This window comes from Megalobrama amblycephala, linkage group LG3 (genome assembly GCF_018812025.1).
Source record: "Megalobrama amblycephala isolate DHTTF-2021 linkage group LG3, ASM1881202v1, whole genome shotgun sequence".
Lineage (NCBI taxonomy): Eukaryota > Metazoa > Chordata > Actinopteri > Cypriniformes > Xenocyprididae > Megalobrama > Megalobrama amblycephala.
Genome location: NC_063046.1, coordinates 40,863,760 through 40,889,809, shown reverse-complemented (window position 1 = coordinate 40,889,809; position 26,050 = coordinate 40,863,760). Strand labels below are relative to the sequence as shown.

The 26,050-nt window shown below is 41.7% G+C and overlaps 1 protein-coding gene across 3 annotated transcripts; it reads left to right on the top strand.

Moving 5' to 3' along the window:
• Nucleotides 1-236: 236 nt before the first annotated feature.
• On the top strand, nt 237-26,050 carry e2f8 (E2F transcription factor 8). Of its 3 annotated transcripts, XM_048185423.1 has the most exons (15): nt 1,298-1,461; nt 1,545-1,635; nt 1,764-2,015; nt 2,112-2,268; nt 2,361-2,672; nt 4,123-4,284; nt 4,682-4,819; nt 4,915-5,118; nt 6,138-6,222; nt 6,312-6,774; nt 6,997-7,314; nt 7,429-7,564; nt 9,514-9,836; nt 25,237-25,365; nt 25,534-26,050. In XM_048185423.1, exons 1-15 carry the CDS (start codon nt 1,424-1,426, stop codon nt 25,543-25,545), a joined length of 2,820 nt encoding a protein of 939 aa, XP_048041380.1. In that variant the 5' UTR covers nt 1,298-1,423; the 3' UTR covers nt 25,546-26,050. The 3 variants fall into 3 exon arrangements, with proteins under 3 accessions (XP_048041381.1, XP_048041380.1, XP_048041379.1); XM_048185424.1 differs by lacking the exon at nt 1,298-1,461 and adding an exon at nt 237-551 and having other exon boundaries at nt 25,237-26,050; XM_048185422.1 differs by having other exon boundaries at nt 1,299-1,461; nt 25,237-26,050.

Sequence of the window (26,050 nt, the reverse complement as noted above, 5' to 3'; positions counted from 1 at the left end):
ATCTGCAAATTGACATAGCTTAAATGTTTTTCCTAATGCTGTAATTCCTTGAAAATGTCCTTTTTTGATAAACCGCTGTCTTCATTGATGTATGTGCCAAGGACCACGTAACAACCTGGTTCACTGAGAGTTTTAACCCCCCTTGACCTGCTGTCGTATAGCAGCCGGAAGTCTGACTCCGCCCACCGCCGGGGTTTATCTAGCTGATTGGCGGAGAGGACTGTGGAGGAGGGGCTGGGTGTAGCGCGCTGTGTGTCCAGTATCTAGGCGGGACAAATGGTCAGACTGATCAAATAAACTTTTTTACTCACTAGGAAACGGACACATACAACTTTTCCCTCAGCTATGCATCAAAGGCAGTTTGTGTTCTCTTTTTATTTATTCACGGTTACTTTAATGTGACTTGGGTTAACTTACAGAAGCGTTGGATAAGATATTCTTGGAGACCAGGAACTGTAAACGTGTGATACTTACCTGTAAAGTATTCCTACGGATTTATGGGCACGACTGATGCCGAGTAGTATGTGAGAAAGGTACAATTCTCTTTTTGGGTAAGTAGCTTTCTATATTTTGTCATGTTTTTGTAGTTTTACTCTATGGAGAATGGAGAGAAGTGGAGGTAGTTGGATGTAAGCTCGCGAACTAAGTTAGCTAGTTTCATGCTTGTTTTGCTTAACATGCCCGCGTTAGTTATTAAAACTAATCGAAAACAAAATTTTGCTCTAATATGTGCGTTAATTTCATTAATTATCATGCATTTAGGACACACATCAGACTGGCGGCTCTTGGCTCTCTGGATCTGAACCCGCGCTAACTGTGAAACCGCTAGTTTTGTAATGTTATGAGCCAACATGACTACAATCTTGACGTAAATACGTATGTTTGTATCTATTTAATTAGTTCCCGAGCGCTAATTAATTATATTCTAATTTTAAATGAATTATACAGCATGTAAGCAAATAAGTTATTAGCCAACTATGTTGGTTGCCGGGTAATTTTAAAAACTAGTTTCAGGAAGATTTATGGTTTATCTAGACCGTCCAGTTATTAAAAACGCAAGACAATCGAACAGATAGACGATTTATTTAAAGTTGTAGAAAAGTTAGTTACTTCCGGATTAAATATTTCGCAATCTGCTAGATTCCGCGCCAAGATTTCAAAAAGTGTGGAGGCGCGCTGGACGTGGTGGAGTCCCGCCTCCTCGGGCCCTCTCATTGGATGCTGTAAGTTGGGGGCGTGTTTTCGTTTAAGTTCTCCGTAGTCATTCGATGGAACGCTTGTCAGTTATTGCTAAGCGCAAAAAAAAAATCAACACTGTAATTTGAAATCAAAATACTTATTGATTTATTACACATTTATTCACATCTGTTAAATTAAAAAAAATTAGTTTTAGCTGTGCGAGAAACATTTGAGAATTTTCACAATGTTATCTCCAAGAATGTATAATGCTGTGAAGAAACGGTAGGATTGATTTATATCATTATGTAACAATGTACGTGAACGTTGATTATTGTAACGTTGCCTCGTGTGTTCGTTTTCTTTAGGTGGAAAATGTCCAGTCAATTATCAGAAGGTCAAACATTAATCAAGAAACCTTTAATAAGTCCATTGAAGGCCACAACAACAAATGACAAGGTCAGTTATAAGTATTTTGGTTTGACAGATGTCAACAAAATAGTGACTTGAAGAACCAGTACAAATTATTGTCACACTCTAGAAGCATTTTTTGAAAAAGAAAACCTATTGTGTTTTCTGTGTAACAGGGACATGTTTTTGCGGAACCACAAACGCCACTAAAAAACGCAAATAAGGCTCCAGTATCTGAAGCTGCATCACTTGAGAGCCATAATAACATGGGGCCCCTGACAACTCCTACTAAGGGCCTTGAGGCACCGTCTAGCGAGCCCTGGACACCCACCTCCAACCTGAAGATGCTCATCAGTGCAGCCAGTCCTGAGATTCGCAACCGTGAGAAGGAACAAGCCGTGGACAGCGGTGAATCGGAGAACTCACAGGTATCAGTAAAAGTCTATGTGTAAAACATGCATCTCTCACTCTGTGTTGCTAAAATGCTTTGATATGTGTGTGTTTTCCACTGTCGTGCCACACAGGAGCCTGAGCAAGGGGAAGAAGTAGAAAAGCTCCAGATAAGTCGTAAAGACAAAAGCCTTGGTTTGCTGTGTTACAAATTTCTTGCAAGGTACCCAAACTACCCCAATCCTGCTGTAAACAACAAAATCAGCCTCGACGATGTGGCAACAGAACTGAGTAAGTCACTCACTGATCAAACAAAACTACTTATCATCAAATCATGCTTGTTTCATCAATCCTAATTGCTTCCGTTCTCATTATCCCCTCAGATGTGGAACGACGCCGGATCTACGACATCATGAACGTTCTCGAGAGCCTAAACATGGTCAGCCGGCTGGCTAAGAACTGCTACACGTGGCACGGCCGGGTAAAACTTGCGCAGACGCTTGCCGAGCTGAAACAGGCCGGCAAAAAGAACCGTTATGAGCAACTGATGCACCAGATCCGTCAAAGGAACCTAGAGCGAGAAGAGAGAGAGTTTGACTTGGAGGGAGAGGAGAAGGAGAATGAAGAAATGTCCAGTTTTGATATGGATGGAGACTCTGGTCAAGCAGAGCTGTCAGGAACAGATCCTAAAGCAGGTAACAATATCAGACCCTCTGCTTAGGCAGCACTGTTTTATTATATTTATCTATGCATTAAATTAAGACATTGGGTCTCATTCACTAATAACTGCATGGATTATTTTGTATTTGTACACACAGGAAAAATGTCTACCTAATTCAAAACGTGTGTGCGCACATTAATTTGTTCTTAGTTTTGTTCTAATGTTAATATGGAGTAAAATATTTTCCATAAAATAAGTTACATCTGACTATAAGTCACTGCGTGTCAAAATTCCATTGTTGAGAGAAACAAAATACACAGATTGAGTCACTTAAAAGTTCAGAAACGCATTCAGAAATAATGCAAAATGCCGGTAAATAAAACAAAACATTTACAAACATTAAAAATGTATTAGTTTCTCTCAGTCCACAACAAATTCTTTCAATTTAATGGTATTCAGAACAGAATAGGAATGAAATCAAATTATAGTGTCATTCGTTATAAGCAACACTTTTGATAAACACCAAGCCTAAACAAATTTATTTAAAGCAAAACTTAAACTACTGGCATGTGGGAAATGTGCTATACAAATAAACTTACCTTCCTCATCTGGCACAAATCCGAATGTGAGCGATTTTCCTATGTTTTGTGTGCAAGGTATATCTGTGCTTTTATGCAGAGAAACCTCACAGCTGCTATAATGCAGTTTTTCCTGATGTATATGATTAAATGTGTTTAAAGGTGCTCTATGTAATTTTTGGACTGTACTAAAGCATAAAAAATTCCGAAATATGTTTGCCGATATTTAGGAAACATACTAGGTTCACATACTTGTTACTCCGAAAAACAAAGCTACCGCCAGTTATTCTACCTTGAGATGTTCTGTATCAGAATATCTGTTTTTGATTTGATCTGTGTGATCCCGCCCACTGCCAATTTACCCAATAGTATTTCGCCACCCCGGGTTGCCATTTGGTGGAAAACACCGTGATGGAAGCCAGCAATCAAACTGGCTCAGGGATCGCAGATTCTACCCGACCTAAAAAGCTATAGCATCCATCTAAATACCACTATGACCAGAGGCATATTAAAACACAGATAAATAAACTCAACTTACAGTGTAAGACTTGTTGCTTTCCGTTGTCAGTTGCGTTCATTCCTGTTCCATGTCTTTAACCTGGCAACCTACATGAGCTTTGAGTTTGAGGGGTTGGGAGAAACAACTCTCCAATATTTTACATTTGGAGTGCAGTACCCATTTCTACCACTAGCTGTCAATGTTACATACTGCACCTTTAAAATGAAATATCTCTGTTTAACATTTTATCTCAAAACTGTTATAATGCTATGCCACCCTTTGTAAATTTAGAGTACATTTTTTATATGAAAGTTATTGGCGAATCATGATTTGTTCATTAAAAGATTCGTAGGCAGATTTCACACCCAAATTTGTGCTCAGTGAATAAACTTTGCTTTTTCCTGCAGCTTCAGCGAATAGTCGGAAAGACAAATCTCTGAGAGTGATGAGTCAGAAATTTGTCATGTTGTTCCTGGTGTCCAGCCCTCCTGTGGTTAGTCTTGAAATAGCTGCCAAGATCCTCATCGGTGAAGATCACGTGGCGGATCAGGACAAAAACAAGTTCAAAAGTGAGTGCTTTTGTCATCGTACATATAAAATACACTTTGATCACTATGTTATCCATTTCATTTGGTGGTTGAAAACAGATACAAATCTTGCAAGAAGTGCATAATCAAATGTACTCAACCAGTAAAAACTTCTTTGAAGAAACTGATTTTCTTATAACTTGAGTTAGGGATTGTTTACATGACAGTTTTCCCAAAAAAATTTAAAAGTTGGCCTGAAAACAGGTTTCAAAGTGCATGTTTTTGAAAACGATACCATTATAGTCTACAAAAAATGCAAATTTGTGAAAATTATGACGTCATGCATGCTACGTTTGTACATTGTTGTTGTGTAAACATACCCTAAAATTCATCTAATTTAACTGGAGATGGAATTGATTATCTCTTTTTCTGATGGCAGCTAAGATCCGCAGGCTTTATGACATTGCAAATGTTCTGAGCAGCCTAGAGCTGATAAAGAAAGTGCATGTGACTGAGGATAAAGGAAGAAAGCCTGCTTTCAAATGGACTGGACCAGAAGACTTACCATCTCCAAAGGGTGAGTGTGACTTGTCTGATTTGTTCATAATCCTATTCGGACTTATGTTGTTTATTTTAAGCAATGTGCATGTATGTTCTTGGTTATGTTTACAGATCTGGGGACCTCCACTACATCATCAGCATCACAGCCTCTAGAGTCTCGTTCCTCTGTTGATAACTGTGCTAAAAATCTCTTTTCCTCCCCCGGAACAAAGCGAGGTTTTACCCGCCACCATTCCTTAGTCAAGCTGGTTAAGACCATACAGAACGACCGCAGGAAAATAAACTCCGCACCTTCTAGTCCTATTAAAATGACAGGTGAGCCATTGTTGTTGATTCATCGAAAGCAAGCAACTGACTGATCATCTTCTGTTTTCTGTGGGAATTTGAACTACTTTCAGATATCAACTGGTTGTTAAGGTCAGTCATTATTAATAGTACCAGTCTCAAGTTTACCTTCCTTCTGCCTCCCAGCTTGAGATTGTCTCTTTGAAATCTGATCGCACAAACAAAATTTATTTTAGAGGCTTTGTGTTGACACTAAAAGCCTGACATGGGTGAACAGTTTCTGGTTCTCCACTGATGTCCATTGAAATAGAGACAAAGTATTAAATGGATAAGTTTTTTTTGTTGTTGTTTTTTAAGAGAGAGAGAAAAATTAATACTTTCAGCAAGGATACATTAAATTGATCAAAAGTGATTGATCAAAAAATTCTTTTTGAAATAAATGTTTATTGAACTTTCTATTCCTTTAATCATTGGGGAGGAGTATCACAGTTTCCACAAAAATATTAAGCAGCACAACCGTTTTCAACATTGATGATGATAAGAATGTTTCGCATCAAATCAGCATAGAAGGATTTCTAAAGGATCATGTGACACTGAAGACTTGGAGTAATGATGCTGAAAATTCAGTTACTTTAAGTTGTAATAATATTTCACAATATTACTGTTTACTATATTTTGGATAAAACAGAAAGTCTCATTTCTTAACATTAGTTAATGCATTAACTAACAATGAACAATATATTTTAAACAGCCTTTTATTAATCTTTATTGACTATTGTTAGTCAACACAAATGTTCATGTTAGTTCACAGTGCATTAACTAAAGTTAACAGATTCAACTTTTGATCTTAAATTTATTAGTGAATGCTGTGATTAACATTAACAAAGATTAATAAATGCTGTAGAAATATTGTTCATTGTTAGTTCATGCTAACAAAATCTTATTGTAAAGTATTACCAAAAACTCAAAACTTTTCAACAGTTTAAAACTTATCAATTTCTGAACTTTTACTACACCAGAAAACTAATGCTCCATCTCTTGTCTGATAGGTGATTCTGCAAACAGTGAGTTCTACACAAACAAAATGGCCCATCTGGCTGCTATCTGCAAAAAGCAACTAGATAAACAGTCAACGTAAGTAAACGTAACCTTTGCATCTTAAAACAGAAAGCAGACAATGAAATACCAATTTCAGATATAACGCCTATGGATTTGGCTTACAGGGGCCGTCATATTCAACCAAACAATGAGGTGACAGATGCTCTGAATGGAAGCCCTTCACACTCATCTGAATCCACGTCTGCTAGCAATCATCAGCCCCATGGGCCTTCAGGAATGCAGATCCCAGTTTTGCCCGCTGGGGCAATCTCATACCTTTCTACTAAGTGCTCTCCAATCATCCCGGTTCTGATTCCTCAGCACCAGGCTGGTGGGTCATATGCCGTTTACGTGCACCCCACCTCTCTTAGACCGCAGCCCACCAGCCTAGCGGTCCGGTCAATGACGTTTGAGAGCCCAGGGAGTGCAAACGCAAAGACCTCACCGGCTGCCATGACTAGCAGTAACCAAACCAACCACCAGTCATCACATGATAAAGAGCCGACAAGTCCCTCAACCCTTAAACGAGCATGTGGAGAAAAGAGCTTAGTGGAAAGTCCATCCAAACTTCAGCGGATAGAGCCAAAGGTGAGGATGCCTGAGGTTTTTAGTTAGAAGTAGTTTTAAATTTTGAAGGTCATTCAGTCTTTCTCAATATGGCTCTTTATTGCTTGGTCCATATTTTTTCAATCTGAAAAGAAAAAAAATTTACTAGCATTTGCAGTCTGAACTGTTAAATGAACTGCATTTCATGTATTGACATTACTTTTAGTAACATTTCCAACCTTCTGGTGTTTGTTTCCTATTAAGAGTGTTTCTCCAAAGCTGTGTGAGATTCTTCAAGCTCGCCTAAAGGCCCGTAGAGGGGCTTCTGTCTCCCACCGCCCTTCCCCGCGAGCCCTGCATCTGGAGTTCTCCAAGCCCTGTGAGAACCAGCCTCCCTCATTGCCCACCAGCACAGCGCCTCTGGAGCACAGCGTGGAGACCTTCCTGGAGAAGGAGGACAAGGTTCAGACCTCAGACAGTGAGGCAGGACTGACCCCTGTCCGACCGCCACAGTCGCAGGCCCAGAAGCTCAGCGTTCCCTTTCAGGACATGGGACTGCCATCCGGACCCATACATACAGAGGTAGGAATAACCACATATGTGCATCTTCAACAATTCCTCATGTAGGAATCATCCAAATGGTTTTATTTTCGTACGAGTTACGCTCTTGACTATAACTTCTCTTGTTTGTATCAGACTTTGATCCCTGCAGGTTATTTGATTCCGATCCCTCAGCAGTCCATCGTCAACTTCAGAGATGTGCAGTGCTCCGCTGGAGAAATCTCCAAAGCCTCCACACCAACATATAATGTCTACCACACCCCAACAGCAGGTATGCTAGTACCCAAGATAAGTACTTATTTAGTAATCAAACAGCTGGAAACAACATGGATATTCAGTGCTCAGAAAGTATAGGAACCTACATGAGACGGTTTGAGAATTCATTTTGGCCCAAATTCATCATAAGGGCTTTTCACACTGTGCTTAACCCTGGGTTATCATTGTTCTAAACACCACTTTTAACCCCAGGTAAAGGAGCGTTTCACACTTATAATTTAGAAGCAGGGTTAGCACTGCTTTTTTCCCGGGGTTATGAAACCCTGCTCCAGAGCAGGGTTAGCACAGCTTTTGCAGTGTTAACCCGCATTGCGGTGCCAAACTTGTACAGTGTGAAATGATGCGGTGTTAGAATGTTACAGCTAGACGCTTAAAACCGACAACCAATCGCGTATTTGCCTGCTTTGGACAGTAAATATAAACCATATTGTATATAAACAGTAAATTCAGCATTTGAGAGGAAAAAATGTCAAATGCTGACAGACAACACAACTATTTGAGTGAAGAAGAGACAGTTTCATTCTTACCTTTATAGTCTGAAACGTCCATTCAGTATAAACTCGATAGTACAGTCGGCAATACGAGGATGCGCAATGCTAGAATTGTGTAAACAGGTGGCGTGCTGCGTTTATCCAATCAATTACATTAACACTGCAAATATGCAAATAAGGACTTAACCCAAGGTTTAGGAAGGTGTGAAACATCAGCTTATGAATACCCAGGATTAATTGTTAACCCCGGGTAATTTATGAGTAGTGTGAAACGTGAAGATACCGGTTTATCCGTTGACCCAGAGTTAACTATAGCCCTATTCGGACAGGATTAGTTTTACATGGGGAGGTGGGGGTAAAGTAATTATTACCAGAGCTTCTCAGTGATTTTAGTCCCGTCCGAATGTGCCGTCTGAGTAATCATTATGGACAATGTCAGTAAAGATTACGGCGACTTTTACCTTCTGTAAAAAGGTCTGGAAAAATTACCTCAGGTAATACTAATCCCGTTCGAATAGTCCCGCTGTATGTACGGTAAAATTCTGTCATTTCCTGTTTAAAAGTAGTTTTCTGTGCATTTTTCAAGCATGGAAGCACTTGAAGAAACATTCATTTGTGTTGTAGGTGGTGGGACAAGTCTGTGGCAAACCTCAAGTATTTTCCACATACCATTCAGAGCAAAAGGAAGATCGTCGCAATTGTCAGAGGCACAAAACTAATTTTATCTTTAGCTAAGTGCCTATTACCATCATAATCCAATCAGAATTTAATTAATAAATCGGACCTAACTGCTATTTATAGTTTATATATTTAGATTATATGTGTTTTCGCACATTGTATCAGGAAGCAACGTATACCCACATGACGACAGGGAGGTGACGGCGGTGCATAAATCGGCCCCTCCCACTTCTGCTAGTTTTACTGAGATGTCTTGTCCCGTGCGAATTGGCCAATTAATATTACAGACATCCTGAGGCAAAATTACTTTACTCCACCTCCCCACATAAAACTAATCCTGTCCGAATAGGGCTTATGTCAAGTGTGAAAAGCCCTATATAGTCCACAATGTTTCACAATAAACATAAGTGAGCATTAGACTAGCCAGGTGAACATGATTTCACCAAGTACTACATGTTCCTGGATCAACATCTTTGTTGACTTTACAGTTTATGTCAAGTTTAGGCTGACAACCAGGGTTAGGTGCTTCTACATCAGTGTTATTCACCCATCATTTCTCTCTGATTTTAGGGATCATAGGGATAAGGGATCTGATTATAGGTAGGGTTAGGTTTAGGAGTAGGGATACAGTTAGGACTCAATTTTCGAACAGGAATGTTCCAGGACCAACAAAATATGTTGATCCAGAAACAAGCCATAAGGGTTCTTGTGCAGAGTGCTATATATACAGTTAAACTTGAAAAATCACTGATGTAGCCATTCCCATTGTTTCCAGGTTCTAGACCCCCTCTTCCTCAAGAAGTGACCCCGACTCGGCTCCCTCTCCACCGGATACCGCCCATGTCCCCCTTTCCTTCTCACGGCCATCGCATCCACAGCCCCAGTCCTGCTATTCTCAACTTCACGCTGCAGAATCTGGGCCTCATTCCCGGCACCACCACACCAAACTCCACTCCTGAGTCATCCAGCACACTTCCATCTCCCCACCCAGGGCTCCCTCACCAGGGCATGATCTTTGTAAAGCCCCTCTCACCTGCCCGAGCTCTGCAATCGGCTTCAATACACGGACAACCCGTCACGCTCATCAGCATACCACAGGTACAACCACTGCTGTGCAATACATCAGATAATGTAAGAGATAATGTACAGTTTTTTTTTTATTATTATTATAACAATTATTATTATAATCTACATTAGATGGATAACTGTTGAAAAACCCTGACGTAATTTAATGTTGTTGACAACAATACATGGAATCAATTTTCTTTCTCTTTGTATTTTTTATCAGTATGGCACAAGATTATACTATTTGTTTTAAACAAGTTAGGTCAAAAGTAATCAAATGTGTAACAATAGGTTGTTACCAACTACAATTTTAATCATGCAATAATTTGTAAGTAATGTACCTAGCACTGCACTGAAGACTGGTCTAATAGCTTCTGAAAATTCAGTTTATCATCACAAATAAATGACATTTTATTATACAGTAATCAACATTTGAAGTGGATCAAAAAAGTTAATCAAAGTTGTCTTAAGAAGAAGGTTTTAGGAAAACTTTGAAAGGTTTTGTTTTCAAATTTTGACTACTATATATTCAAATAGAGAACTTTTATTTTAGTGGATTTTACTGTATTTCTGATCAAATAAATGTAGCTTTGCTGAGCATAAGAGACTTTCAAAAACATTAATCCCCAGTTTCACAGACAGGCTTAAGGCTGTGTCCACCAAAGTGTTTTTTCCAGTGGCTAGTGTACTTTTCCAATTGTTTTCAATGGGAGCACTGCGTTTTTTTAAATGCCAGGAGTGTAACAAGGCACTGAGCGTCTTTTTCATGCTCAAGCACTGGCCCTTTTTTACCGTCGCTGTGAGTTGAAGCATGTTCAACTTTTTAGCCAGCCACTCCATCAGAGTGGAGGAGGGGCGGGACAAATACAACTCTGACCAACTGTCACAAAATTCTTGCTGTACAACAAAATCAACAAGCAGAGAACCGGACAAAACGTATGAGAAAATAATATTGCTGGTCTCCAAACATGCATTGCAAGCACTCTACGTTGTGTCGACTTTTTTAGTCTGAAACAAATTATTTGCCAAATCAGTTACAAGTAACAGTGCCGCGGATATTCCATATCTTAGCAACAAAGCGTCTCAACTGGGGAAGAAAAGCAGAGAGCCTAGCGTTTTTGGTGGACAAACGGCCTAAGTCTAGTCTTAGGGTGCGTTCACACTTGTCATGTTTGGTTCGATTAAAACAAACCCCGGTGCGATTGCTCGGATAGTGTGGTTCATTTGAACATATGTGAACGCTGCCATCCGAACCCTGGTGCGCACCAAACAAGCGGACCGAGACCGCTGAAAAGATGGGTCTCGGTCCGCTTCCAAATGAACTCTGGTGCGGTTCGAATGATATGAACGCAACACGGACCAAAGACATGTAACCGAACCAAAAACAGGAAGACGAGAACCGCAGTAAAGATAGTTTGCGGTTTGATATTCAGATTTCTTTTGGCTATAAATACACAGTGCGCTGTCATAGACATGCAAATAATACGTAATATCGTTCTCCATGATTTGTGAATTAAGGTGACACTGTCCTTTGGGCCGAAATCAGGTTTTTTTTTCGTAGCGACTCTTAATTTTATAATGGCTATAGCTCCAAATGTTGGACACTTAGAGGAATGAAACTGGTGTCATCTTCACCAGCTTGATCTGTGAATTTTTTCACAGCAAAGCTCTTGTCCGTAAACCCCTTGGTCAGACCGCCAGTAAGGAATGCGAAATAAAGGCGTTCTTCATGTTTAACGTCTATTACCAATGAACACGCAGACTGCTGGAATAAAATAACATTGTTTTAGGTCGAGCTCGATTTGTGAAAACTTTCAAAATAGCATTTTATCTCGTGGTAGTGTTTCTCTTTGCTCTGCCCCCCGTTTTTTGTATAATATGATATATATATATATATATATATATATATATATATATATATATATATATATATCATATTATATAAATGACCTTGTACAGATAATGTACATCACTATTCTCATCTGTGAAAACTTTCACAGTTCAGTACGGGTCAGCTGACCCATCCCAGGGTCACTAACATCGCTATTCTGATCTGTGAAAACTTTCACAGTTGAGTTTTGGTCAGCTGACCCTTCCCTGGGTCACTAGCATCACTATTCCGATCTGTGAAAACTTTCACAGTTCAGTACGGGTCAGCTGACCCATCCCAGGGTCACTAGAATCACTTTTCTGATCTGTGAAAACTTTCACAGTTCAGTACGGGTCAGCTGACCCATCCCAGGGTCACTAGAATCACTTTTCTGATCTGTGAAAACTTTCACAGTTCAGTACAGGTCAGCTGACCCATCCCAGGGTCACTAGAATCACTTTTCTGATCTGTGAAAACTTTCACAGTTCAGTACGGGTCAGCTGACCCTTCCCTGGGTCACTAGCATCACTATTCTGATCTGTGAAAACTTTCACAGTTCAGTACGGGTCAGCTGACCCATCCCAGGGTCATGTACATCACTATTCTGATCTGTGAAAACTTTCACAGTTCAGTACGGGTCAGCTGACCCTTCCCTGGGTCACTAGCATTACTTTTCTGATCTGTGAAAACTTTCACAGTTCAGTACGGGTCAGCTGACCCATCCCAGGGTCACTAGAATCACTTTTCTGATCTGTGAAAACTTTCACAGTTCAGTACGGGTCAGCTGACCCTTCCCTGGGTATTGTACATAACTTTTCTGATCAGTGAAAACTTTCACAGTTCAGTATGGGTCAGCTGACCCTTCCCTGGGTCACTAACATCACTATTCTGATCTGTGAAAACTTTAACAGTTGAGTTTTGGTCAGCTGACCCTTCCCTGGGTCACTAACATCACTATTCTGATCTGTGAAAACTTTCACAGTTCAGTACGGGTCAGCTGACCCCTCCCTGGGTCACTAGCATCACTTTTCTGATCTGTGAAAACTTTCACAGTTCAGTACGGGTCAGCTGCCCTTCCCTGGGTCATGTACATCACTATACTGACCTGTGAAAACTTTCACAGTTGAGTTTTGGTCAGCTGACCCTTCCCTGGGTCACTAACATCACTATTCTGATCTGTGAAAACTTTCACAGTTCAGTACGGGTCAGCTGACCCCTCCCTGGGTCACTAGCATCACTTTTCTGATCTGTGAAAACTTTCACAGTTCAGTACGGGTCAGCTGCCCTTCCCTGGGTCATGTACATCACTATACTGACCTGTGAAAACTTTCACAGTTGAGTTTTGGTCAGCTGACCCTTCCCTGGGTCACTAACATCACTATTCTGATCTGTGAAAACTTTCACAGTTCAGTACGGGTCAGCTGACCCCTCCCTGGGTCACTAGCATCACTTTTCTGATCTGTGAAAACTTTCACAGTTCAGTACGGGTCAGCTGACCCTTCCCTGGGTCATGTACATCACTATACTGTATACTGTGCGTCAAGAGAGATAATAACCGTGTCTGTTTGTTGCTTGGCATATAAAATATTAAAGAGGCGGCGTAAATTAAAAAACATGTATCTACCAGGCATAAAGCCTGTTTGGTCTGAATGTATAATAGTGCAAATATGACTTTTCAAACGATTTGCCAATATTTTTCCAATAAGTTTTGTTTCTATTGGGATCAATGAAATAGGACGATAAGAAGAAACTAATAATGGATCACATCCTGGTTTAGGAATTAGGGTTATATTGGCCTGATATAAAGTAGGAGGCAATTCGGATATGTCACGACTATATTTATACATGCGTAAAAGAAGGGGGGAAATTATGTCACCAAATTTCTTAAAGAATTCAATAGTAAACCCATCAGGGCCAGGAGATTTATTGTTTGGAAAAGAAAAAATGGCTTTATTAATCTCTTTAAGGCTTATGTCTGCATCTAGATGTTTAACTGCTTCTTCATTTAATTTAGGAAGATTCAAATTGGCTAGGAAATCTACTGCAGTGTTTGTAGTTGTATTGTCCTGAGACCGGTATACGCATTCATAAAATTTAACGAAGCTCCTATTTATATCAATTGGGTCGTTTATGAGTTTGCCGTTATTCAATCTAATTGAATGAATAGCTCGGGATGCTTGAGCCTGCCTCAACTGACGAGCAAGCAACGAGCAAGTCTCCCAATTCAAAATATTTTTGTTTAACTTGATTAAGCATTTTTAATACATTTTTGGACATAAATGCATTATATTCATATTTTAATTTTACAATTTTGCCAAGCGTTTCAGCATTTTGAGTGGCTCTATATTCCTTCTCCAACTGTGCTAGCGCATCCTCGATTTCCTTCAGTTTACCTCTTTCCTGTTTCCTTTCTGCAGCCTCATATGCTATTATATTTCCTCTCAACACAGCTTTCATAGATTCCCATAAAGTTGCATCGTGAACATCACCTTTATCATTTGTAGAAATAAAAAAATCTATTTTCTCCCTAAGGTAATCACAGAAGCGAGTATCTTTTAATAAATTATTATTCATTCGCCATGTATATTCTCCCCTAATTATACCTAAATTCAAATCCAATGAATGTGGGGAGTGATCCGATATTAACACATTATGATATTTTGAGGCAACAGCCCTAGAAATTAATTTGGAATCAACTAAAAAATAATCAATTCTTGAATAAGATTTGTGCACAGAAGAGAAAAAAGAATAATCTCTGTCAGTGGGGTGGAGTACTCTCCAAATATCTACTATATTGAGATTTTTAATATAATTATTAATAGTTGTACAAGACTTTGATACAGTTAACTGACTTGGCTGTCTATCAAGAGCTGGGTCTAGGACGCAGTTAAAATCTCCTCCAATGATGACATTTGCGTTTTGTAGGTTAGGAATAGCTTCAATTACTTTAATGAAAAATGATGGATCATCGAAATTCGGGCCATATAAATTGACAAGAGTAACTGGAGTCTGATTAATCATCCCTTGAACCACAATGTATCTGCCATTTTGATCTGAAATAGTTTGTTTATGTATAAATGGAAAATTCTTCCTAATAAGGATAGCAATTCCCCTAGCCTTTGTTGTAAAATTAGACTGATATACCTGGGAGGCCCAGGCTGGCTTAAGGCATCTCTGAGCTGTTTTTTTCAAATGCGTTTCCTGGAGAAAATGTATATCTGCTTTAAATGTCTTTATGTGCGCAAATACTTTCCCCCTTTTCAATGGGCTATTTAAGCCACGTACATTCCAGCTTAAGAATCTAACCAACCCCTCAGTCGAATTACTCAGAGCTATAATCCAGTAGACATTTATGATAAAGTGCCCTTAGAACAACATAAATTATATAACATAACACAAGAACGCTGACATAATAATTAGTACATAGTCCCTCATAGAACTCAAAGAACATTCCCCCATACTCCCAGCAAGTCCATCTTTCTCTTCTACTTCACTTAAACCTAACATCACGGTGCTGTGGATGTAGGTTCCCATTCGTTATACCAATCAAAACAGAAACAAATATAGGCTATGCTCCATCCAACCTCCCTCTGAATTATTAATATCTTATTGTATAAAAAATTAAATCTCACCCTTTTACCTTAAGCAAATCAGTCTGATAACATGTAAGAGTTCAATGTCACTCATCTGCATTGTAGACCATCGAAATAACTGAACACATCGATGATTCAAAAACTTCAAAGTTCTTGGCCGCCGCTGGACCAGTTCGCCACCTTGTTGCTCAGAAATTCGTTCGCAGATTCTGGGGTCTCAAACGTCGCCGTGATGCCGTCCGCTGTTACAATGAATCTTGCCGGAAAACGAAATCCGCACCGTATCTTCATAGCTCTACACTTCTCTCTGATGCTGTTGAACACCTGCCGCTTTTTCAAGGTATCCGTTGTCAGGTCTGGGTATATTGATACCCGTGCTCCCATATAGATCAGCGGTTGGTTCTGTCTGGCCAAACGTAAGACGAGCTCCTTGGTCTGATAATGGTGAAGCCTGACGATGATTGCTCTCGGCCTACCGTTAGTCGCCGGTTTTAGACTACGGTATGCCCGGTCCACCTGAACCGGAGTTTGAAAATGTTCCTCTCCAAAGAGCTTCGGAAGCAGCATTTCGACGAACCTGGTAGGTTGTCCTTGCTCCTCTTTTTCTTTTATACCTACTATCCGGATGTTTTGGCGACAGGATCGAGATTCCAAGTCGTCCAGTTTTGCATACATTTGTGACGACTCCGTAGTCAACTTTGAACACAGCAGCTCTAAGGCCTCAATACGCTGTTCATGTGCATTCGACGCTTGTTCAATTCCATCCACTCGCACGACAACTTCATCTACTGCATTTTTTAGTGTGGAGAGTGAAGCTGAGATATCGTTAAACCTCTTGTCCATATTGGCGCTAAGAGTATTAATAGCAACCATTAGGTCATCATTACTAACCGATGGAGCGGGGGAGCTCGTGCTAGCATCCGCTCCTTTAGCGCCTTCGCTAGCTTTCATCGTCCTGGTTTCTTCCTCCTCTGCGCCTTTATCTCCTTTTTTAGCTTTGTTTGGCTTTGTCATTATTCAAAGAACTATGCGTGACTGAATTTTTATTGTTTTTTCACAAATAAAATGATTTAGGTGAGAAAATTAGGGAAGGTGAGGCAGAGCTTCAGAAAATGCGTCTATTCCATTTCGCGCCACCGGAAGTCCCCCGTACATCACTATTCTGACCTGTGAAAACTTTCACAGTTCAGTACGGGTCAGCTGACCCTTCCCTGGGTCACTAACATCGCTATTCTGATCTGTGAAAACTTTCACAGTTCAGTACGGGTCAGCTGACCCATCCCAGGGTCACTAGCATCACTTTTCTGATCTGTGAAAACTTTCACAGTTCAGTACGGGTCAGCTGACCCTTCCCTGGGTCACTAACATCGCTATTCTGATCTGTGAAAATTTTCACAGTTCAGTACGGGTCAGCTGACCCATCCCAGGGTCACTAGCATCACTTTTCTGATCTGTGAAAACTTTCACAGTTCAGTACGGGTCAGCTGACCCTTCCCTGGGTCACTAACATCGCTATTCTGATCTGTGAAAATTTTCACAGTTCAGTACGGGTCAGCTGACCCTTCCCTGGGTCATGTACATCACTATTCTGACCTGTGAAAACTTTCACAGTTCAGTACGGGTCAGCTGACCCATCCCTGGGTCACTAGCATCACTTTTCTGATCTGTGAAAACTTTCACAGTTCAGTACGGGTCAGCTGACCCTTCCCTGGGTCACTAGCATTACTTTTCTGATCTGTGAAAACGTTCACAGTTCAGTACGGGTCAGCTGACCCATCCCTGGGTCACTAGCATCACTTTTCTGATCTGTGAAAACTTTCACAGTTCAGTACGGGTCAGCTGACTCTTCCCTGGGTCATGTACATCACTATTCTGATCTGTGAAAACTTTCACAGTTCAGTACGGGTCAGCTGACCCATCCCAGGGTCATGTACATCACTATTCTGATCTGTGAAAACTTTCACAGTTCAGTACGGGTCAGCTGACCCTTCCCTGGGTCATGTACATCACTATTCTGATCTGTGAAAACTTTCACAGTTCAGTACGGGTCAGCTGACCCTTCCCTGGGTCACTAACATCGCTATTCTGATCTGTGAAAATTTTCACAGTTCAGTACGGGTCAGCTGACCCATCCCAGGGTCACTAGCATCACTTTTCTGATCTGTGAAAACTTTCACAGTTCAGTACGGGTCAGCTGACCCTTCCCTGGGTCACTAACATCGCTATTCTGATCTGTGAAAATGTTCACAGTTCAGTACGGGTCAGCTGACCCTTCCCTGGGTCATGTACATCACTATTCTGACCTGTGAAAACTTTCACAGTTCAGTACGGGTCAGCTGACCCTTCCCTGGGTCACTAACATCGCTATTCTGATCTGTGAAAATGTTCACAGTTCAGTACGGGTCAGCTGACCCTTCCCTGGGTCATGTACATCACTATTCTGACCTGTGAAAACTTTCACAGTTCAGTACGGGTCAGCTGACCCTTCCCTGGGTCACTAACATCGCTATTCTGATCTGTGAAAATGTTCACAGTTCAGTACGGGTCAGCTGACCCTTCCCTGGGTCATGTACATCACTATTCTGATCTGTGAAAACTTCCACAGTTCAGTACGGGTCAGCTGACCCATCCCTGGGTCACTAGCATCACTTTTCTGATCTGTGAAAACTTTCACAGTTCAGTACGGGTCAGCTGACCCATCCCAGGGTCACTAGCATCACTATTCTGACCTGTGAAAACTTTCACAGTTCAGTACGGGTCAGCTGACCCTTCCCTGGGTCACTAGCATCACTTTTCTGATCTGTGAAAACTTTCACAGTTCAGTACGGGTCAGCTGACCCTTCCCTGGGTCACTAGCATCACTTTTCTGATCTGTGAAAACTTTCACAGTTGAGTTTTGGTCAGCTGACCCTTCCCTGGGTCATGTACATCACTATTCTGACCTGTGAAAACTTTCACAGTTCAGTACGGGTCAGCTGACCCTTCCCTGGGTCACTAACATCGCTATTCTGATCTGTGAAAACTTTCACAGTTGAGTTTTGGTCAGCTGACCCTTCCCTGGGTCATGTACATAACTTTTCTGATCTGTGAAAACTTTCACAGTTCAGTATGGGTCAGCTGACCCGTACTGAACTGTGAAAGTTTTCACAGATCAGAATAGTGATACTAGTGACCCAGGGATGGGTCAGCTGACCCGTACTGAACTGTGAAAGTTTTCACAGATCAGAATAGTGATGTACATGACCCAGAGAAGGGTCAGCTGACCCGTACTGAACTGTGAAAGTTTTCACAGATCAGAATAGCGATGTTAGTGACCCAGTGAAGGGTCAGCTGACCCGTACTGAACTGTGAAAGTTTTCACAGATCAGAAAAGCGATGCTAGTGACCCTGGGATGGGTCAGCTGACCCGTACTGAACTGTGAAAGTTTTCACAGATCAGAAAAGCGATGCTAGTGACCCAGGGAAGGGTCAGCTGACCCGTACTGAACTGTGAAAGTTTTCACAGATCAGAAAAGTGATTCTAGTGACCCTGGGAAGGGTCAGCTGACCCGTACTGAACTGTGAAAGTTTTCACAGATCAGAAAAGTGATTCTAGTGACCCTGGGAAGGGTCAGCTGACCCGTACTGAACTGTGAAACTTTTCACAGGTCAGAATAGCGATGTACATGACCCAGGGAAGGGTCAGCTGACCCGTACTGAACTGTTAAAGTTTTCACAGGTCAGAATAGTGATGTACATGACCCAGGGAAGGGTCAGCTGACCCGTACTGAACTGTGAAAGTTTTCACAGATCAGAATAGCGATGTTAGTGACCCAGGGAAGGGTCAGCTGACCCGTACTGAACTGTGAAACTTTTCACAGATCAGAAAAGTGATTCTAGTGACCCTGGGAAGGGTCAGCTGACCCGTACTGAACTGTGAAAGTTTTCACAGATCAGAATAGCGATGTACATGACCCAGGGAAGGGTCAGCTGACCCGTACTGAACTGTTAAAGTTTTCACAGGTCAGAATAGCGATGTACATGACCCAGGGAAGGGTCAGCTGACCCGTACTGAACTGGTAAAGTTTTCACAGGTCAGTATAGTGATGTTAGTGACCCAGGGAAGGGTCAGCTGACCCGTACTGAACTGTGAAAGTTTTCACAGATCAGAATAGTGATGTTAGTGACCCAGGGAAGGGTCAGCTGACCAAAACTCAACTGTGAAAGTTTTCACAGATCAGAAAAGTGATGCTAGTGACCCTGGGATGGGTCAGCTGACCCGTACTGAACTGTGAAAGTTTTCACAGATCAGAAAAGTGATTCTAGTGACCCTGGGATGGGTCAGCTGACCCGTACTGAACTGTGAACGTTTTCACAGATCAGAAAAGTAATGCTAGTGACCCAGGGATGGGTCAGCTGACCCGTACTGAACTGTAAAAGTTTTCACAGATCAGAATAGTGATGTTAGTGACCCAGGGAAGGGTCAGCTGACCAAAACTCAACTGTGAAAGTTTTCACAGGTCAGAATAGTGATGTACATGACCCAGGGAAGGGTCAGCTGACCCGTACTGAACTGTGAAAGTTTTCACAGATCAAAATAGCGATGTTAGTGACCCAGGGAGGGGTCAGCTGACCCGTACTGAACTGTGAAAGTTTTCACAGATCAGAAAAGTAATGCTAGTGACCCAGGGATGGGTCAGCTGACCCGTACTGAACTGTAAAAGTTTTCACAGATCAGAATAGTGATGTTAGTGACCCAGGGAAGGGTCAGCTGACCCGTACTGAACTGTGAAAGTTTTCACAGATCAGAATAGTGATGTACATGACCCAGAGAAGGGTCAGCTGACCCGTACTGAACTGTGAAAGTTTTCACAGATCAGAATAGCGATGTTAGTGACCCAGGGAAGGGTCAGCTGACCCGTACTGAACTGTGAAAGTTTTCACAGATCAGAAAAGTGATTCTAGTGACCCTGGGAAGGGTCAGCTGACCCGTACTGAACTGTGAAAGTTTTCACAGATCAGAAAAGTGATTCTAGTGACCCTGGGAAGGGTCAGCTGACCCGTACTGAACTGTGAAACTTTTCACAGATCAGAAAAGTGATTCTAGTGACCCTGGGAAGGGTCAGCTGACCCGTACTGAACTGTGAAAGTTTTCACAGATCAGAATAGCGATGTACATGACCCAGGGAAGGGTCAGCTGACCCGTACTGAACTGTTAAAGTTTTCACAGGTCAGAATAGCGATGTACATGACCCAGGGAAGGGTCAGCTGACCCGTACTGAACTGGTAAAGTTTTCACAGGTCAGTATAGTGATGTACATGACCCAGGGAAGGGTCAGCTGACCCGTACTGAACTGTGAAAGTTTTCACAGATCAGAATAGCGATGTTAGTGACCCAGGGAAGGGTCAGCTGACCCGTACTGAACTGTGAAAGTTTTCACAGATCAGAATAGTGATGTTAGTGACCCAGGGAAGGGTCAGCTGACCCGTACTGAACTGTGAAACTTTTCACAGATCAGAAAAGTGATTCTAGTGACCCTGGGAAGGGTCAGCTGACCCGTACTGAACTGTGAAAGTTTTCACAGATCAGAATAGCGATGTACATGACCCAGGGAAGGGTCAGCTGACCCGTACTGAACTGGTAAAGTTTTCACAGGTCAGAATAGCGATGTACATGACCCAGGGAAGGGTCAGCTGACCCGTACTGAACTGGTAAAGTTTTCACAGGTCAGTATAGTGATGTACATGACCCAGGGAAGGGTCAGCTGACCCGTACTGAACTGTGAAAGTTTTCACAGATCAGAATAGCGATGTTAGTGACCCAGGGAAGGGTCAGCTGACCCGTACTGAACTGTGAAAGTTTTCACAGATCAGAATAGTGATGTTAGTGACCCAGGGAAGGGTCAGCTGACCCGTACTGAACTGTGAAAGTTTTCACAGATCAGAAAAGTGATGCTAGTGACCCTGGGATGGGTCAGCTGACCAAAACTCAACTGTGAAAGTTTTCACAGATCAGAAAAGTGATTCTAGTGACCCTGGGATGGGTCAGCTGACCCGTACTGAACTGAGAAAGTTTTCACAGATCAGAAAAGTGATGTTAGTGACCCAGGGAAGGGTCAGCTGACCAAAACTCAACTGTGAAAGTTTTCACAGATCAGAAAAGTGATTCTAGTGACCCTGGGATGGGTCAGCTGACCCGTACTGAACTGTGAAAGTTTTCACAGATCAGAAAAGTGATGCTAGTGACCCTGGGATGGGTCAGCTGACCAAAACTCAACTGTGAAAGTTTTCACAGATCAGAAAAGTGATTCTAGTGACCCTGGGATGGGTCAGCTGACCCGTACTGAACTGTGAAAGTTTTCACAGATCAGAATAGTGATGTTAGTGACCCAGGGAAGGGTCAGCTGACCAAAACTCAACTGTGAAAGTTTTCACAGATCAGAAAAGTGATTCTAGTGACCCTGGGATGGGTCAGCTGACCCGTACTGAACTGAGAAAGTTTTCACAGATCAGAAAAGTGATTCTAGTTACCCTGGGATGGGTCAGCTGACCCGTACTGAACTGTGAAAGTTTTCACAGATCAGAAAAGTAATGCTAGTGACCCAGGGATGGGTCAGCTGACCCGTACTGAACTGTAAAAGTTTTCACAGATCAGAATAGCGATGTTAGTGACCCAGGGAAGGGTCAGCTGACCCGTACTGAACTGTGAAAGTTTTCACAGGTCAGAATAGTGATGTACATGACCCAGGGAAGGGTCAGCTGACCCGTACTGAACTGTGAAAGTTTTCACAGATCAGAATAGCGATGTTAGTGACCCAGGGAAGGGTCAGCTGACCCGTACTGAACTGTGAAAGTTTTCACAGATCAGAAAAGTGATTCTAGTGACCCTGGGAAGGGTCAGCTGACCCGTACTGAACTGTGAAAGTTTTCACAGATCAGAAAAGTGATTCTAGTGACCCTGGGAAGGGTCAGCTGACCCGTACTGAACTGTGAAACTTTTCACAGATCAGAATAGCGATGTACATGACCCAGGGAAGGGTCAGCTGACCCGTACTGAACTGTTAAAGTTTTCACAGGTCAGAATAGCGATGTACATGACCCAGGGAAGGGTCAGCTGACCCGTACTGAACTGTGAAAGTTTTCACAGATCAGAATAGCGATGTTAGTGACCCAGGGAAGGGTCAGCTGACCCGAACTGAACTGTGAAAGTTTTCACAGATCAGAATAGTGATGTTAGTGACCCAGGGAAGGGTCAGCTGACCAAAACTCAACTGTGAAAGTTTTCACAGATCAGAAAAGTGATGCTAGTGACCCTGAGATGGGTCAGCTGACCCGTACTGAACTGTGAAAGTTTTCACAGATCAGAAAAGTGATTCTAGTGACCCTGGGATGGGTCAGCTGACCCGTACTGAACTGTGAACGTTTTCACAGATCAGAAAAGTAATGCTAGTGACCCAGGGATGGGTCAGCTGACCCGTACTGAACTGTAAAAGTTTTCACAGATCAGAATAGTGATGTTAGTGACCCAGGGAAGGGTCAGCTGACCCGTACTGAACTGTGAAAGTTTTCACAGATCAGAATAGTGATGTTAGTGACCCAGGGAAGGGTCAGCTGACCAAAACTCAACTGTGAAAGTTTTCACAGATCAGAAAAGTGATTCTAGTGACCCTGGGATGGGTCAGCTGACCCGTACTGAACTGTGAAAGTTTTCACAGATCAGAAAAGTGATTCTAGTTACCCTGGGATGGGTCAGCTGACCCGTACTGAACTGTGAACGTTTTCACAGATCAGAAAAGTAATGCTAGTGACCCAGGGATGGGTCAGCTGACCCGTACTGAACTGTAAAAGTTTTCACAGATCAGAATAGCGATGTTAGTGACCCAGGGAAGGGTCAGCTGACCAAAACTCAACTGTGAAAGTTTTCACAGGTCAGAATAGTGATGTACATGACCCAGGGAAGGGTCAGCTGACCAAAACTCAACTGTGAAAGTTTTCACAGATCAGAAAAGTGATTCTAGTTACCCTGGGATGGGTCAGCTGACCCGTACTGAACTGTGAACGTTTTTACAGATCAGAAAAGTAATGCTAGTGACCCAGGGATGGGTCAGCTGACCCGTACTGAACTGTAAAAGTTTTCACAGATCAGAATAGTGATGTTAGTGACCCAGGGAAGGGTCAGCTGACCCGTACTGAACTGTGAAAGTTTTCACAGATCAGAATAGTGATGTTAGTGACCCAGGGAAGGGTCAGCTGACCAAAACTCAACTGTGAAAGTTTTCACAGATCAGAAAAGTGATTCTAGTGACCCTGGGATGGGTCAGCTGACCCGTACTGAACTCTAAAAGTTTTCACAGATCAAAATAGCGATGTTAGTGACCCAGGGAAGGGTCAGCTGACCAAAACTCAACTGTGAAAGTTTTCACAGGTCAGAATAGTGATGTACATGACCCAGGGAAGGGTCAGCTGACCCGTACTGAACTGTGAATTTTTTCACAGGTCAGAATAGTGATGTACATGACCCAGGGAAGGGTCAGCTGACCCGTACTGAACTGTGAAAGTTTTCACAGATCAGAATAGTGATGTACATGACCCAGAGAAGGGTCAGCTGACCCGTACTGAACTGTGAAAGTTTTCACAGATGAGAATAGTGATGTACATTATCTGTACAAGGTCATTTATATAATATATATATATATATATATATATATATATCATATTATACAAAAAACGGGGGGCAGAGCAAAGAGAAACACGACCATGAGATAAAATGCTATTGTGAAAGTTTTCACAAATTGAGCTCGACCTAAAACAATGTTATTTTATTCCAGCAGTCTGCGTGTTTATTGGTAATAGACGTTAAACATGAAGAACGCCTTTATTTCACATTCCTTACTGGCGAACTTACCAAGGGGCTTACGGACAAGAGCTTTGCTGTGAAAAAATTCACAGATCAAGCTGGTGAAGATGACACCAGTTTCATTCCTCTAAGTGTCCAACATTTGGAGATATAGCCATTATAAAATTAAGAGTCGCTATGAAAAAAAAAAACTGATTTCGGCCCAAAGGACAGCGTCACCTTAATTCACAAATCATGGAGAACGATATTTGGTATTATTTGCATGTCTATGACAGCGCACTGCATATTTATAGCCAAAAGAAATCTGAATATCAAACCGCAAACTATCTTTACTGCGGTAAGACGAGACCCTAAAAAGGACAGAATCCTCACGCATGTCGGTTTTTCTTGTCATAGTCGCGAGTTTGCCCATCACAGGCATCAGACACGCGTCTCCATGCAGCAGATCATTTGTGTGTGTGTGTGTGTGACGTATGGATTCCCGCCGCTGTTTTGACTACACATTTTATAAGCTCTTCACGAGTTCCCAGCTGGCCAAAATACCATCACATGCAGACTACGCACACACAACGACCGCATTTACCTCAGCACACAGCATTGTTTTGGATGTTCGGTAAGTTCCGTCTCAAAATAGGCAATACGTCATAAAATCCGACCAATCACGTTGTGAATGTATCCCTATGCCTTAAGGTTCGGTGATAAAATTGCCAATGTGAACGCTAACCGGACCAGGACTAAATGTTTTTTTTTTTCTTCTTTGGTCCGGACCAAATGAACCAAACGAACCGAACTACAAGTGTGAACGCACCCTTAAACTAAAGGTTTGAACTGAAAGCACTCACATATCTTAAAATATGTCAGAACCATTATTTTGTCTCAAGATGCACACCAGTAATGTTTTTTTTTTTTTATAAGGCACGTTTATAAAATCCCTTAAATGTCCTAATTGAACTAAGACCTAATCCTGGCTCAGTCTAAGCCCTGTCTGTGAAACCAGACCTAATACAATCTTACCGACTCCAAACATTTGAACTGTAGCGTAATTTCCATGTTTCTTGGAGCCTCCCTGAGTTTGTGTGAATAGTCCTTTGTTGTTTAAGACAGTCATTTGCATATTTGCGCTCTCTCCTGCAGGCTTTAGTAACCACACCTAAAGGCGGTCAACCCCTCCAGCAGAGTTTCTTTCACACACCCGTCTCCTTCCCTACTGTAACCAACACCACAGCTCCCAAAAACATCTACATCCCTCAGAGAAAGCTTGATGTGAGTCCAGAGGACAACTAAGACCTTCACACTGAGGATCATCACACCTGCAGTCCTTATGCTGCTAAAAACCACTGTTCTGTTTGAGCCATTGTGTGTGCTTGTTATTTGTCTTCGAGTGTTTTTATGTTTTTTTTTTTCCTTTTTTATATTGTTACTTTACTGTAGATTCTGCATTAACTTCACATGAATCTGTGGTTCTTGGTGCTTTTCACTGCCGAGACCGAGGAAGGCAGGACAGCATGCAAACATGGTGCTACACTATTTGGCAGGAAAAAGGTTAAGGGTTTCTTTGCAAAATGAAAGAATAATTCAGGTGGCTCTTTTTAAAATTCTGTAAATGTAGGGTTAAAAAAGGAAGAATGAACAAAAACTGTTTAAAGATTTGTATGAAATGTTAACAGGAACTCTAATTTCAGGGATTTTGCCAGAAATTGCCAAATTTTAAAGATTTTGTTGCGAATGGCATTGACTTTAAGTGTTAAAGTACCACAGTATATTATATAGCCATAACTTGGCTATTGTGTTATGATGTATTAATATGGGAGAATGTTAGATTAAGGGTGTTATAAAATATTGTAGATGTATTGTATTTTATGTTAATGAAATCTAGTAATATTACAATCTGCACATCATTTATTTGAACAATTGGATTTCTATGTAATAAAGAAATGAATGTGCTCTA

Coding starts and splice junctions, on each gene's coding strand:
- e2f8 (XM_048185422.1), top strand. CDS start 1,424: ATGTTATCTCCAAGAATGTATAATGCTGTGAAGAAACG. Junction 1,462..1,544: donor TATAATGCTGTGAAGAAACG/GTAGGATTGATT, acceptor CGTTTTCTTTAG/GTGGAAAATGTCCAGTCAAT. Junction 9,837..25,236: donor CGCTCATCAGCATACCACAG/GTACAACCACTG, acceptor TCTCTCCTGCAG/GCTTTAGTAACCACACCTAA.